The sequence below is a fragment of the Delphinus delphis genome, chromosome 11 (assembly GCF_949987515.2).
Source record: "Delphinus delphis chromosome 11, mDelDel1.2, whole genome shotgun sequence".
NCBI classification, from domain to species: Eukaryota; Metazoa; Chordata; class Mammalia; order Artiodactyla; family Delphinidae; genus Delphinus; species Delphinus delphis.
The window spans coordinates 82,828,064-82,840,213 of NC_082693.1; the positions used below are offsets into that span (position 1 = coordinate 82,828,064).

At 36.2% G+C, this 12,150-nt stretch overlaps 1 protein-coding gene across 2 annotated transcripts in view; it reads right to left on the minus strand.

Moving 5' to 3' along the window:
- Nucleotides 1-3,188: 3,188 nt before the first annotated feature.
- Nucleotides 3,189-12,150, minus strand: part of NUP37 (nucleoporin 37) — a 41,077-nt gene continuing 32,115 nt past the window's right edge. Inside the window, exons 7-11 of one of the 2 annotated variants that reach the window (XM_060023891.1) lie at nucleotides 6,790-6,971; nucleotides 6,260-6,310; nucleotides 4,144-4,237; nucleotides 3,729-3,931; nucleotides 3,189-3,438 (exon numbers count right to left, since the gene is read on the minus strand). In XM_060023891.1, coding sequence (XP_059879874.1) covers nucleotides 3,773-3,931; nucleotides 4,144-4,237; nucleotides 6,260-6,310; nucleotides 6,790-6,971 — 486 coding nt within the window. In that variant the 3' untranslated portion in view covers nucleotides 3,189-3,438; nucleotides 3,729-3,772. The remainder of the gene's footprint in view (nucleotides 3,439-3,728; nucleotides 3,932-4,143; nucleotides 4,238-6,259; nucleotides 6,311-6,789; nucleotides 6,972-12,150) is intronic. The other variant, XM_060023892.1, reaches the window with a different exon arrangement.

Genomic DNA, 12,150 nt, shown 5'->3' on the forward strand with positions numbered 1-12,150 from the left:
GTCAGCAAGAAGATTCAATGCTTTTGATTTCCCATGAAGTCTGTGTCCATGCATGCAAAAGAAACTGGTTGAGTTTGAGTAATGGATATGTCATCAAATGTGTATTCGATTTTGTTTTTGTGAAATGAGATTCTCAAAGCTGATATCCTAATTATTTTGTTGTGTTACTGTGCTTAGTGAACAAATGGTTGCTATAAATTAAAGCCACGTTAATAACAACGACAAAACTTCTACCTATGTTTTATATGGCATATTTCTTTAAATGTATAATTAGAAACAAATGTTAGCTGTTTTGAAATTCTTTTCCAATGCCTTGTTAAAAATAAATGTTTTTGAATGAGCAAGGTGTTAAAGAAACAGGGTGTTCTCTCCTGTCCCTGTTGTTGCGCATACCAACAGCTTAATAAAGATATACTGGAACAGAATGCTGCTTCTGAGGACCTGACCAGGCTCTTACCAGGAATATGTGGAAATGGACCATCATAATAGTCATTTTTACTTTAAAATATTTTATTTGGGCCCAGAACTAAGGGTATTACTGGTATGGTCTAAAGTTGGGTTAAACTGAGTTTAACTTTTTGAGCTACAGAAAAATATGGGGAATAATCTGGAGCAAATAACTTTTTCTCTCTTCAGAAATTAGTCTTGGGCACAATACTGTCTCATAACTTCCCAATCAGCATTTCTGGGATAATGTCAGATTTTGGACAATTACAAAAAACCAGACACAAATGTGCAAACCAGATTTCAATTTCTTCTCCACTGACATGAGATTTAAAACAGCAACAGGAACATTTCTAGGTCAGTGTCAATATGTAGTCACAAATTACCAAAGTAAAACAAATTGGCGAGCATGGGTGTGCGATTTTGTGTTTTTGGCATGGGAGAGACATTGAAATATTCACAACATACAAGCCAAATCATAAAAATAAAATGAGACTTACGATCCCATCATTTTGAAAGAGTAGATTTAGTTCTGACATCTTGCAGATTTGTGATATCCTGACTTTTGCTTCAACAGTCCTAAATAACACAATTTTAGAACATAAGCACAACATTTTTTTCTTTCTAAAATGTTTGTAAGTGAAGCAATCCTGAGGAAAACAATTTCAACAGAAGAAAAACCTCTTAGGCATATTTATAAACAAACAAGGAAAAACTACAACACACAAACACACACAATCAGATCTCATATTATTTATCAGGAATTAGAAGTGATGACCAATAATTACTTCCCCATTAAACATTTCCTCCTGTTTCAGTCTAATTTAAACATAGTTAACTAAGAACAAAGTTTACTAAGGAAGAAGAATATCATTATACCATTTAAAATAATTGAACACACTAAAGTTTAGCAACAAAGTGGAAGCTGGAAAATCATCAGATAGCCTATATGTGAGATCTACAGAAAGGAAGGTTAGAATTCTCAATGCCTACTCAGTATAAAATGTATACCACTCCTGAAACTAAGAGCTAAAGACATTCCTCTCATTTCTTGAGACTGTCTTATCTCAGAGTCACATTAATTTACAAATGTAACCACCATTTTCTCTCTTTGAGGGTAACACTTCCTGCCTCTCTTTGGCATAATTGTATTTACAGTTTTTTTCTCCGTTTGTCCCCTAACAGTAGCTCCAATGGGTAATTTCATCAGACAACTTTTATAAACCTTTTTCCAGAGGATTTCCTAGATACCCAAATACCCGAGCCCCAACATACTCCCTTCTCCAATCTCCATTCCTAAGCCCACTCAATTCCTAAGTCAACTTTTCTAAGTATAAGACAATTTTCAAAAAAAAAAATTTTTTTTCAAATATACTGGCCCAATTTGTCACTTTTGAAATACACCCTGAAATGACAAATTCTTACAAATTCTTTGCCCCTTCTTGATGCTTTTAGGGTTCTCTGTCCCATCACAGAGACTGTTAAAGGGAACCACGTCAAAAGCCCCTCACCTTTGCCTTAAGTTCAAAATCTGCTTATGAAGGGGTAAAAGAAAATGTTTTTAATATTTGGTAATAGTATTTTACTGTATTAAATAATTAACTCGGGAATTGCTATGCTGTACAATATTTCATCTGTAATTTAACACACGTAACAGTTTATACCAAACATCTACATGATTACAAAATTTTACTAAATTAAAAAAAAATTACCTGCAGCAATTCCGTAGCTCTTAAAGATAATTTTGATTTCATAAAATACTTATTTAAGACATCTTATGAATAGAAAACTTGAGTAAAAAATATTTATTGGCATTATCAAAAATAAATTTCCAGTTCTTCAAAAACAAGAACTATCCATCTCTGAAAAAATTAATAATACCTACAAATCCCTGAACTGTGGGAGACATATTAGGTATTTTCATTCACCTTCACTTAATCCTCACAGTAACTTCATGAGGCAGTGATTCCTATCTCCATTTTACAGCATGAAATGCAACTTCAGAGAGGGCATTAACTTCCAGGAATGCAGTTTGTAGAAATTTATTTAGCTCTATTATACTCTTCTGATTAGATCATGATGTGACATGGCTGTCTTACACAATTTATTTCAATGATCTTGAGGAGGGTGAATATAGTTCTACTGCCACTAGGTGCCATCTCAAAAACGTTTAAGTTTGGTAAGAATGGTGAAGATTTATAAAAGGCGGAGGCTGTTAAAGGGATTAAATCATAAGTTATTTTTCAAGGTAAGCTTTATCCCATATACCAGATGTTCTGAGAATGCTGAGAGGTCCAGTCAAAAGGAATTTGCATACAGTAAATAAATAGGGTTGAGTTACATAATGAGTCACATTTTAAAGAAATTGAGAATCATTTCTTATATTAAATCGAATAATAATCCTTTATAATTACTGAGGAAGTTTTAATAAGACCCCTACATATATAGGTTGCTAACAAAAATGCATATACATTCATCCCCACATATACATTCAACCATTTCCAGAGTAACACTGAAAGGAGACCTTTTTTCCTTTTGTAAATGTTTGTGTCTTTGAGAATTAGGAACAGTATGTATTTAAGGTATAGAAGATAGGATACACTTTGGAAAGTCCTGTGATAAAGTCAAAAACATTACGTTTCCTTAATCATCTCTTTTCCAGAGCTGCTGAGTCAACTGTAGTCTTAAAGATGACTAAAAAAAAAATACACAGAATAGAGTAGGAAAATAATTTTTAAACCATCAACATTTTATTTAAAAAAAGCAACAATTGGAACATTTCTAGATCTTACAGTATATATTTGATACAAAAATAAGGAATTCTCCAAAATACGTACTAAAAATACAGTTTTATGGATCTAGGTACACAGAAAATTTATTTTACATTTCAGTCACCCAAAATAACAGCTTGTGGTCTCCTCCGATTGCACATAGTGGGAGAGTTCTATGCCAGGAAAGGCCAGATCCAACGGCTACAGAACCAACGAGGATGGGCTATAGAATATGTGAAGAATTAAAGAAGCTCAATACATTACCAACATTAATAAATAAAAATTACACTTCAAAAATAAGAAATGCATTGAAAAATTGTCTTTTTTTTTATAGTGGAAACAGAATTAAAAAATGTGCTCCCTCATAGGTGAAATACACATTAGAAGGATACAAATAATCTGAATAATTGGTGCAGTCCAGACTCAAACATTTTTGCAGTCTAAACCAACCAAGCAAGCAAAATTACTACATTTAAATGAAGAAGGAAATAGAAGAAATAAAATGTTTCTTACATGAATATTGGCAAAAAAGCCTGTTACCACTGGTGATTTAAACATCAAAAAATGCTTTCTCGGGCTTCCCTGGTGGCACAGTGGTTGAGAGTCCGCCTGCCGATGCAGGGGACACGGGTTCGTGCCCCGGTCTGGGAAGATCCCACATGCCGCGGAGCAGCTGGGCCCGTGAGCCATGGCCGCTGAGCATGCGCGTCCGGAGCCTGTGCGCCACAACGGGAGAGGCCACAACAGTGAGGGGCACACATACCGCAAAAAAAAAAAAAAAAAAAAAATGCTTTCTCTTTCCAATTGAAGCAGGTAATAGATATTCATAAATGTTTTGGTTACACATTACAAATCTGGGGGGCTATAACGAGAAAAGTAGAAAACACAAATTTAAAACCACATATGCCACCAAACATCTCCACATTACCTGAGGGTGTCCTAAATGATGAATTTGAAACTGGCTTGCCATTTTGCCAGGATAACCAGTGGTTGCAAACAAGTTTTCATTAATTGTGGACCACCTAAGAAAAGACAAAGGATGAAAAGCAGTACAGAATCCTACAGACAACTATACGTTTTTCTAAGATTGGCTATTTCTTTTTATACAAAAATGATAATTTTATAACCCTAAATTTGATAATATGGCTTTACAATCAGACTGGGAATTCCAGGGAAGTTAGCTATAAATACTTTCCCATTCTGTGAATATTTATTAAGTGCTTATCATGTGCCACTTTGTTAAATTACAAAGTTACACAAGGTTAGCAGTTCCTTATAACGAAAATGCTGACAGTATGATAGGAGATACAAACAAGGAATCAGACAGAAAATATTTCACAGTACAATACATTAAAAAAAACCCATACATTTAATGTTCTTATTGACATTTGTTTTAAAATTAGTGACAAACTTATGAGTTTAAACTCCTTGGAATGATGCAAACACCTGGAATACATAGATGTTTAAATATTCAAGTATTAAGGCATCACAGATATTGGAATATAATGAATGATCAAGTGTTAATGGAGCTCCAGCAACAAGCCCAGCACTATAATAAGTGCAGTAGGGGAGGTACAGGGGGAAAAAAAGATTCCTTGACAAAAAACAAACAAACAAAAAACCCGCTAAAGTCTAGTTATTATTTTAATGTGTGGCAGACATTATGAGTTCTTGTCCAACAGCCAGCCAGTCTGCCTCTTTTCTGTGCTAACTGAACCCCAACTATGTTCTGGCACAATGTGTCTAACCCCAAGGGATGAGACACAACTGGTATAAGGCAAAGATAGCAATTCCCAATAAAATGGGTGCTCCTTCCTCTCCACTTATTTTGGGCAATGTGGTATGAGGCTATGGTGCCTGGAACTCTGGCAGTCAGAGTTCTGACTGGGAAGCAAGAAGCCAAAGCCTGTCGTTGAGGATGGCAGAGGGAAAGGTCTGAACTCTTAATGACATCAGTGAGCTACTAAACCAATCCTCAGGCCACCTCCTCCAGACTTAAGTACCATAGTTCGTTGATTTTCTTTTTAGCAACTGGAAGAAAAATGTTGAAAACTGAAGTATAGTTGATTTACAATATCGTGCTAGTTTCAGGGATACAGAACGGTGATTCAGTTACAAATACATATATGTATATATGTATTTCTTTCCCTTATAAGTTATTCCAAAATATTGAGTATAGTTCTCTATGCTATATAGTAGGTCCTTGTTGGTTATCTATTTTATATATAGTACTGTGTATATGTTAATCCCAAACTCCTAATTTATCCCTCCCCCACCCCCCTTTCCCCTTTGGTAACCACAAGTTTGTTGTCTATGTCTGTGAGTCTACAGTTTGTTGATTTTAAAATGTGTATTTGCTCACATCTCTGAAATCAGGATGCATCTTATAATCTATGGCATTCTTACATTTAGTTGAATATATTTTTTCTTAGGAATACATAAAATAATAGTGTTTTATTGGGGGTATTTTAGATTTGATGAAATACAGTATATAATAAATGTTCTACTGACTTTAGTCTCTGTTAGTAAATTTTCCTGAGGCCGAAAGCACCCTAATAACTATACTATACAATGCAGTATTACATAAAAATGAATGAAAAAGAACAAGTACCTTAATTTACATGGAAAAAAGGTCACAGATATATAATATCCAGTGTGTTCTCATTTAAAGAACAACAATGTAGTTCATATGCATAAATGTGGGTCCACCTACATTTTACGTCTTTATCAGCACAAAAAGTAAGAAAGCATACGCTCCAAACTGTTGAGGTGGCATTGGTGAGGTGGCATTGGTGGGGTGGCAACATTTTGTATTTTATAAAAATTTTAAAAGAATATATTGGAAAACAATCTCTCACCCAGACCAAAAGACAAAAGCAAAGACTTAGTAAAGTAAAACATCCATTTATAAAAGAATCAGAGAAAAAGAAAAAAATCAGTGTAAAGGAGAGGACTGGGAAAGTATTCCAGGAGTTGGTGCAGCATGAGCAAAGTAGCCAAATTCAGAAAATGAAATTATAACCCCAACAAAAATGGTACATTACCTGAATAAGCAGGCTCGATCCATGTGGACAGGTCTCTTATCTTGAGGGTAACTAAAAGATAATATTTTATGTTTTATGAATTATGTGTTGGTCTTAAGTAGAGGGACTTAAGGTTTAAAAAGTATTTTCTCTTTAAGGAACACAATGCCCAAGATATGTAAACTGTGGCAAAATTCCAAATAAGCACTGAATTAAAATAGCTGAAATATGATAAAGACATAAACATGATTTAGAACCATTGCAGAACACCATCATTCAACATGGTCAGTGTTTTTTCTTCTTTTTTTTAACATAAGTAAACACTGCTCAGATCAAAGATCTCCTCCTCTGCCATTTTTCTTTGTTATTCTCAAAGTAAATCTGTAAAAGCCATCTCTGTTACATAAAAGCCCATAGCTCTGGCCCTTCTACAGGAAAGACTTGTTTTTGCTCTATAGTGTGGCCCAGGTATACAAGAATGGGTCAATGGATCATATAGCAATAGTGACTGATTTTTTGGTAAGCAATAGATAAATATACTAAGGAAGTACCTGGACCGAGTAATATCCCAAATTAACCAATCATTCCCTGCAACAGCTCCAACTTTGAAGGTGTTTTTTAAGCACCAGTGTGCTGACATTAATGGCATCTGTTCTGATTCAAGAGATAAAATAGCCTGTTGAGCCAAAAGATCATAAAACCGAATTGTTCCATTCTTCTCTGCAACCATCAACTGTAAGACAGAAAAATAAAGAAAATCCAACCACCTAATGTACTAAATCTGAGAAGGAGGCAGAGATTCAATGTCATACATATAGTAAAATGTAAACATTTGCATATATTACAAATCGGAGATCAAATGCAAAGGAAATAAGACAAGCCTAGGTAAAAATCTCTATCAAATATTAAAAAATCTCATAGAAAATGGGCAAAAGACAGACATAAGAAAATTGGATACCATTTAAAATGATTATGTATGGTCACCAGGAAGAAGAGATCAGCCTAAAGATTCATTCTGGGTAAATTATACATACATACACATACACACACACACACAAACACACACACACACACACACACACAAACACGAGTTATTCACAGTAGGTAAGGTTCTATAAAGTTGCTGCAAACACTGAATTAGTGGGTATCAAACCACTGATCCTAAAGGAAATTAAAGGGTTCAGTTCTGAGTCTCTGATCACATTTTTGTCAACAGATCAATACATAATCTTGTGTGTTTCTGTTTAAAGACGTCTTATTTGGGCTTCCCTGGTGGCGCAGTGGTTGACAATCTGCCTGCCGATGCAGTGGATACGGGTTCGTGCCCTGGTCCGGGAAGATCCCACATGCCGCGGAGCGGCTGGGCCCGAGAGCCATGGCTGCTGAGCCTGCACGTCCGGAGCCTGTGCTCCACAACGGGAGAGGCCGCAACAGTGAGAGGCCCGCGTACCGCAAAAAAAAAAAAAAAGAAAAAAAAAATAAAGATGTCTTATTTAATACATGTTGATTCATTAACACAGAACTCACAGAGAGCAGCACTGTAACTCATGCCTGAACAAAGCTTACCTAACACGTATTTTCTCCATAAGGCATATCAGAGCCTTCCTGCACTTAGAAACACTAGGTAGCTCTTTAGCAGTGTGCTTGGGGGCCATTTTACACAGTGAAAGAAACTCAACAAAAAGCATAAAAATGTGGCACTAAATAGACTATGAAGAGGATACTTGTTTACAGTATGAGAGCTAAAACAAGAAGGCAGAGTACTGCCTTATTCAGCCTTAGCTGGGAATGTGCACATTAGCCAACTCAAATTTTTTGTTGCTCTGTGCATGTCTGTGACTGTCAAAAGTCTGATGGTATTGATTTTGGGGTTACAAATAAATTTTAGTGAGTAGGCAAATTTGCAAGTGTGGAATCTGTGGATAATGAAGATCTACTGTATACACACATGTATATGTAAAACACTATGTTATGTTCAATAGAAGTCCATGGTAAAAAACATGATCCTGGATCTCAAGAAACTTTCCATCTAGAGAAGAGGTGAAAAAAAACTGATCATAATTTTAGGCGAAATATAGTGGGATGCAAAAGAAGTAGTGATTATTTAGAACATGGGTAGTCTTTAAAATTAGGGGATTCTTAAGAGAAAAGGTGGAATTTAAAACTATCCTCGGAGGGCTTCCCTGGTGGCGCAGTGGTTGAGGGGCCCATGAGCCATGGCAGCTGAGCCTGTGCTCCGCAACGGGAGAGGCCACAACAGTGAGAGGCCTGCGTACTGCAAAACCAAAAAAAAACCAACAAAAAAACCCCAAACTATTCTCGAGACTTCCCTGGTGGTCCAGTGGTTAGGACTTCGTCTTGCAATGCAGGGAGTGCAGGTTAGATCCGGGTTGAGGAGCTAAGATCCCACATGCCTCGGGGCCAAAGAACCAACAGAAGAAACAGAAGCAATATTGTAACAAGTTCAATAAAGACTTAAAAAAAATTGGTCCAATTCAAAAAATCTTTTAAAAAATAAATAAAACTATTCTCAATAACAGGAAGTTGATGACAAATATACAACAAAAACAAGTGCAACATTAAGCTTTACATGCCCTGCCTTATTTAATCCTTGTAACCACTATCTGAGGAAATTGCTATCATTAATCCCATTTTTCAGAAAGGAGACTAAGGTGCAGAGTGATTAACTAACTTGAAGATCTCACCACTAGCCTGTGGCAGGGGCTGGATTTGAACTCAGGTCTGAACCCAGGTCTAACTACAGTGCACATGTTCCTTACTACAAGCCTAGATTATCAAGATTGGTAAGTGGTCTGGTGTGCTATGTATAGTCAAGGGTGGGGAAGGACGGGAAATGGGAGAACAAGGAAGACTTACTTGGACGTAGTAAAAATACTTGAGACTTTGAGCCTGTCTATAAAAATCTTGAGAATTTCAGGTATAACTTATGAACAACGGAAGGGCCAAGTCTATCTGGCCCAGGACCTAAGCTAGGAGAGCCAATAAAGCATGGCAGGTTACGAGTGCAGCTTCTTCAGTCAGGCTACCTGGTTCCGCTCTCAGGAGCTATAAGATCTTGAGCACACAGGGCTAATACAGTATCTGCTTCACAGGGCTGTTGGGGAGGATGGTACCAGTTAATACAGTTGACCCTTGAATAAGATGGGGACAGCCTTAGGGCAACTGACCCTTTGCACTGTTGAAAATCTGTATATAACTTATAGTTGGCCCTCTGTATCTGCGGTTCCTCCCTATTCACGGTTCCTGCATCTGCAGTTTCAACCAACCAAAGATCATTTAGTACTGTAGTATTTACTACTGAAAAAAAAATCTGTGTATAAGTGGATCTGTGTAGTTCAAATCCATGTTGTTCAAGGGTCAACTGTACATGTTAAAGTGCTTAGAACTGCTTTAGCACAGAGTAGGCACTCAGAAAACATTAGCTATTATAGTTTGAAGTCAGACTGAAAACTACTTTCTAGCAAAAAAAATTTATTTTGGTTATTTACTGTTTCTAAAACTGTGCTCAATGGTGACTTTTTTTTTTGTTGTTGTTGAAAGAGCAGATAGAGTAAAAAAGTTAATTTTTTAAGTTTCAGAATTGCTGGATCTAAAAACATTACAGGGGAATTCTTCTTGTAGGACTTTTCAGAACCATAAACAATAATTTGTACTGACTTTTCACAGGGGAAATATCTCAAATGGCAAGGAACACTGTAGTACTTGAATCAGACTGAGGTCAAATCTGTGGCTGTGTGATCTAGGGCAAATTAATCTTTTGGTGCTTCAGTTTTCTTACCTACAAAATAGACAGAATAATGCTACCTACCTGAGAGTATTTGTGAGATTACATGAGAGAACTTACATGAAGTACTCAGCACAGCTCCTGGCACTGAGAAAGCATTCAACAAATGTTGATTGTTACACCTCATTTCATTTAGTGGCTCTAACCTCTTTTCTCTTAGAGTCAGAGAAAAGGATGTCCTCAGTCCCAACTCTCTGATCCCACGCCATCCTAAATGCTTGCTTCTGTTATTACCTGCTGAAATCCTAGCTCCAACTGTGGTTTATTGGATTTAAGAGCTTCGCTTCTAGAGATCTTCTGACTTTTGTAACTTGATGATGATGATGATGTATCACCATGAGCCTTGTGGGATCCCCGACCAGGGATCAAACCCAGGCCCCGGCAGTGAAAGTGCTGAGTCCTAACCACTGGACTGCCAGGGTATTCCCTATAACTTTATTATTAAATGCTAGTGTTTGCTTTGTGCTTTCCACATTACATGGCTCTTTTGTGTACTTTATATCTTACAGATTTTCATAAGAATTTTATGATATAGGTGATCATGAACCCATCTCTCTTTCTTCTCTGGCTCCCTCATTTTCATCAAGACCAAGGATAACAAAACAAAATTCTGGGCTTCATCTGATATGGCAGACCAATGAGAACCACTAGATTGTTTCAGTAGTAATAATAGTGTCAACAATGACAAGCAGCTGAAATTGACTGAGTGCTTATTATGTATCAGGTTTTCTTTTAAGGACTTTATAAGTGTTCACTCATTTAATCTTCATGAGCTTCCGTTTTACAAGATGAGGAATTGAAGGTAGTGATTGAGAGAAGTTTTGTAACTTGCCAGAGATCATACAGCTAGTAACTGGTAAAACTGGGATTTGACTGTGGGTAGTTAACTCAAGAGTCCATACCTTTAACTGCTACTCTGTGTTGCCTTTCTGTAATTTTAGGTTTTTGAGTTTAGTAGTGACACGATGAAACTGATATTTAAATATTAGTCTAACTAAAGTACGCAAGAAGAATCAGACTGAAGAGCCAAAGATTTTAGAAACAAGGATTGGCAAGGATGACTTGTGAGAATAGAAAGGTGAGGAATACACATTAATGACCAAGAGGAATGTATTGTAGTGACAGTGAAGAAAAACTTAAAAGACCTGGAAACATTTGCATATAGGAAAGGAAGATACCAAAGATGATTTCAGGATATTGAGTTGATGTGATTTAGAGCAGGGACTTCCCAACATTCTGAAGTCATGGAAACAAGAAAAAAAAAGGAGATGGGGTGGGGCGAAATTTCAGTGTTATATAGAAGAATAATAGAAATTAACTTAAAGCATACGGAAGAAAGGGATCTCAAATAACCATAAATTAAGATATAAGTTTTGGGATATGGGTTATAATAAACATCTAGGTCACAGTTTTTGGGTTTTTTTTAGGTCACAGTTTTAAAAAGTAGCCTATGATATTTATACATGGTAATATTAACATTTTGGTAGATTCCTTGATAATGCTTCAAGTAGACTGACTCACTACTACAGGGGAGAAATCTAGACATAAAATTTAGGACCTGGATTCAGAAATAACATTTACTTACACATGGAAATAATCCCTATATATGTAATATGAATAAATTAGAAAACTGCACTCATGTACACATACAGAATATAATTCTACTGATAAAATATCCAACAGGCCTGAAACAAGTTTTCATGGAATCCCAGAGAACACACTTATGTAGTCTGGGGCATCTTGGCTCAGGATTATCTTGAAGGCTGTGAGCAGATGGGATTAAAACTTATGTCATCATTCTACTTAACAAGATTTTGATTCCAACACTTAAAATCTGTGTAACTGTATATACATGTTTTTCTTACTTATAAGTCAGTGTGTAACTCAATGACAAGGACTTTATTCATTCCTTTATCCTCTATTATAATAAAGGGTATAGTGTGGGTGAGAACTACCCCTTACAACAATTTACAAATACATGGTTAAAGAAGAATTAGCAGTGGAGGAAGAAAAAGGGAATATACACACATAGATGCTTAAGGGGACTAGAATAATGCAGCTTTAAAGACCAAGTGAGCGGGGTTTCAAGGCAGAAGTGATCAATAGT